This window comes from Tupaia chinensis, unplaced genomic scaffold (assembly GCF_000334495.1).
Source record: "Tupaia chinensis unplaced genomic scaffold, TupChi_1.0 Scaffold149501_1, whole genome shotgun sequence".
Lineage (NCBI taxonomy): Eukaryota > Metazoa > Chordata > Mammalia > Scandentia > Tupaiidae > Tupaia > Tupaia belangeri.
Genome location: NW_006209345.1, coordinates 4,223,379 through 4,226,292, shown reverse-complemented (window position 1 = coordinate 4,226,292; position 2,914 = coordinate 4,223,379). Strand labels below are relative to the sequence as shown.

Sequence of the window (2,914 nt, the reverse complement as noted above, 5' to 3'; positions counted from 1 at the left end):
AAAGCCCTCATTCCAGAACCCTCCCTCAGATAAAGCCTCAACTTCTTGGAGTTTTAGTAAAAGGAGGAATAAATATAGAATTCTCCCCATGACCAACCTCTCACTCAGCTTTGCTATGTGACCTGGGACAGAGTTTTGTCCTTTCTGAGCTCTTGCTTCCCTGAGAACCTCTGATGCACCCCGTCTTATAAGGGGCCTTAACTTACCTCTTTGGGGACAGGGTCCTCCTTTATTCTGAGTCCCTCCCAGGCCCTCCCCTCAGGCATCAATGGGGTTCAGGAGCGTTGGGTGAGTTGGCACCCCATTTATTGCCGAAAACCCCAGCACCCACCCCCTGAGGTACTGGAGGACTTGGCGTATCCTCTGTCCCGAGTGCCGGGCCAGGGAGCGGAGTTCCCAAGAGCCAAGTGTAGTGGTTGACAGAGAGGAGCCTGGCTGGGCCCGGGAGCAGGAAGCCCTCTGTCCAGCGGGGCAGCCCCCATGGGTCCGTGTTGCAGCCGTGGCCATGTGTCCATTGCATACGTCTTCCTCCTACCCCATGGCAGGGGTGGGGGATCTGTCCCCATCACACGCTGGTTCTGCACGTCTGCACTCCTGTGAGGCTGCCCCTGGGGGGCATGGGTTCCGTTGGGCCCTTGCTCCCAGCCTGGGTGACCCAGCGATAGCAGTCAGTGATACGCTTGTTGGGGGCGTGGGGGCCACAGCGGGTGCAGTACACGATGCCCAGTGCAAGTAGAACCACCAAGAAGACGCATGTTGGCACCAGGAGTGCCACCAGCAGCCACCGGTCATCCCTTCGGCTGCGGCCTGCGACTGGCCTCCCCCAGGGCTGTTGGGAGTGCTGTGGGGGCTGTCGAGGGTAGCCACGGAGCCAATCTGGGGCTGGAGCCACCTTCCTTTGGGATGTGGGGGGGTTTTGAACGTGGATGTGTAGGGCTGACAGGTGAGGTCTGGCTGGTGGGAGTCTGAGGGGGCAGGGGAGTGAAGGGGACTGGGGGCTGGGTTGCAGCAGGCACAGGGACTTGATGGGCAGGGGGCTCTGGGGTTCTGGAGGTGGTGGTCTGAGAAGGCTGGACAGTTGAGGTAATGGGAAGCTGGGTGACTTGGGTTCTGAGGACCGAGGCATCTGGGGCCAGAGGGGGTGGGGGAGCACTGGGGGTGGTGGACAGAGGGGTGAGGTTAGCTGAGATTTGAGGCGAATGAGTGGTAATCTGGGCATCGGTAACCTGGGTTTCTGGAAACCTGGGGGAATGGTGGGCAGGGAACAGTTCAGGATACTTGGCTGAGTTAATGGGGGGCCAGTGGGCAGGGGGCTGTGCAGGGTGAGTGTCAGAGATAATTTGGGGTTGATGGGCAGAGAGAAAGTCCGGATAGTTGGCTGCAATCACAGGGATATGATGTCCGGGGAGTGACGCTGGTCGTGTGGCAGAGGTCATGGGGGGCTGATGGGCAGGGTTTGGGGGCGGATGCGTGGCAGAGATGATAGGGGGCTGGTGGGCAGGAGGCAGTGTGGGGCGCGTGGCAGAGACCACCACAGGCCGGGTGACAGAGAGTACTGAGGAGTGGTAGGGGACCCTGGGGGCACTGAGCGGGGGTGGCCAGGTGGGCTCTTGGTAGGGGATCCGTGGCTCTCCGTCCTCTGGGAAGCTGGGTCTATAGCCCAGGCCAAAGTCAGGCGGCTGCGTAGGCTCCATCCACAGGATCCCTGGCATCTCTGTCCAGCCACCATTGAAGGCCTCCCAGATGTCATCTTCATCCTCCTCGTCCTCCTCGTCCTCCCCATCATCAAGCAACTCATCTACAAGGTCCTGGGAAGCCCGGGCGCCTATGGCCCCTGCAGGGCTGCAGCTGATGCCATCAGCCTCCAGCTCGTGGCCTTCACTGCAATAGCACTCAAAGCCGCCAACATAGTTGACACACATCTGCTGGCACACACCGGCGATCTGGCACTCATCTGTGTCCACGCAGCGATGTGGCTCATCCTCAGCTGGCCGGAAACCCAGACGACAGTGGCAGCTGTAGCCCTGTGGCCCACCAGGCTCACACTGCTGCTCACACGGGGCCTGGGCACAGGGATCCTCGCAACTGCGCCCATCTGCTGCCAGCTGGAAGCCCTCGGTGCAGCGGCAAGACACATGACCATCCACTTCCTCCACACACTCATGTTCGCAGCCTCCGTTGTCTGGGCCACAGCCAGTCCCTGGGCACAGGGGCCCAGTTCGTGACCAGCCCACGCCACCCTCAGGCTGCTTCACACAGAGCAGAGAAGCTTCCCTGCCAGCCTGGCAGGGCATAGTAGCCACCGAGCCGAAGGGCAGGCAACAGAGCCGGGGGCCAGCCACTCAAACTCTGTGGAGACCAATTGGAAGGGTGTGGTGTAGACGGCGGGGCCAGCTTGGCCTGCCTCCTCTGGCAATGCTGGGCAGGCGCCCTCGAAGCCAAACTGGCACAGATAGCCATCGACAGCCAGTGTGCATGAGCCCTCGAGCCAGCGATGCTCACCACTCGCCTCAAGTGCAGCACAGCGCTGGGCTGGGCAGGGCCCTCCTGTGGCTGGCTGGGCCCAGTTGGTGAAGGCTGTGTCCTGGTCTCCCGTGGTCCACGTGAAGCCGCGCAGTGGTCGCTGAGGCGGGCCCTGCCGCTGCAGCCCAATCCACAGCAGCTTGCTGGCTGGGCCGGCGCCCACAAGGCTGTCCACACGCTGGGCCTCCTCAGGGGTCCGAGGAGTGGCCAGGTTGCCCCCCAGCTCACGGCAGGCTAGCCAGGCCTCCAGGAAGGTGCGGCGTTGTGGGAAGAGTGCGTAGCAGCTCCCTGGGCCACAGGCGGCCCGGGGCTTGGTGGCCCAGGGGGCCTGGCCCAGGGTGGGCACTGTGGCTGCCCAGGCCAGCAGCAGGCGCAGCAGCATCGCGTTGCC

At 62.6% G+C, this 2,914-nt stretch overlaps 1 protein-coding gene across 1 annotated transcript; it reads right to left on the bottom strand.

Moving 5' to 3' along the window:
• Positions 1–289: 289 nt before the first annotated feature.
• On the bottom strand, positions 290–2,908 carry CD248 (CD248 molecule). The gene is given in 3 exon segments (XM_006172092.3): positions 290–815; positions 817–2,336; positions 2,339–2,908. Coding segments are annotated over 3 exon segments (2,337 nt in total). The 5' UTR covers positions 2,906–2,908; the 3' UTR covers positions 290–565.
• Between the last annotated feature and the right edge of the window lie 6 nt (positions 2,909–2,914).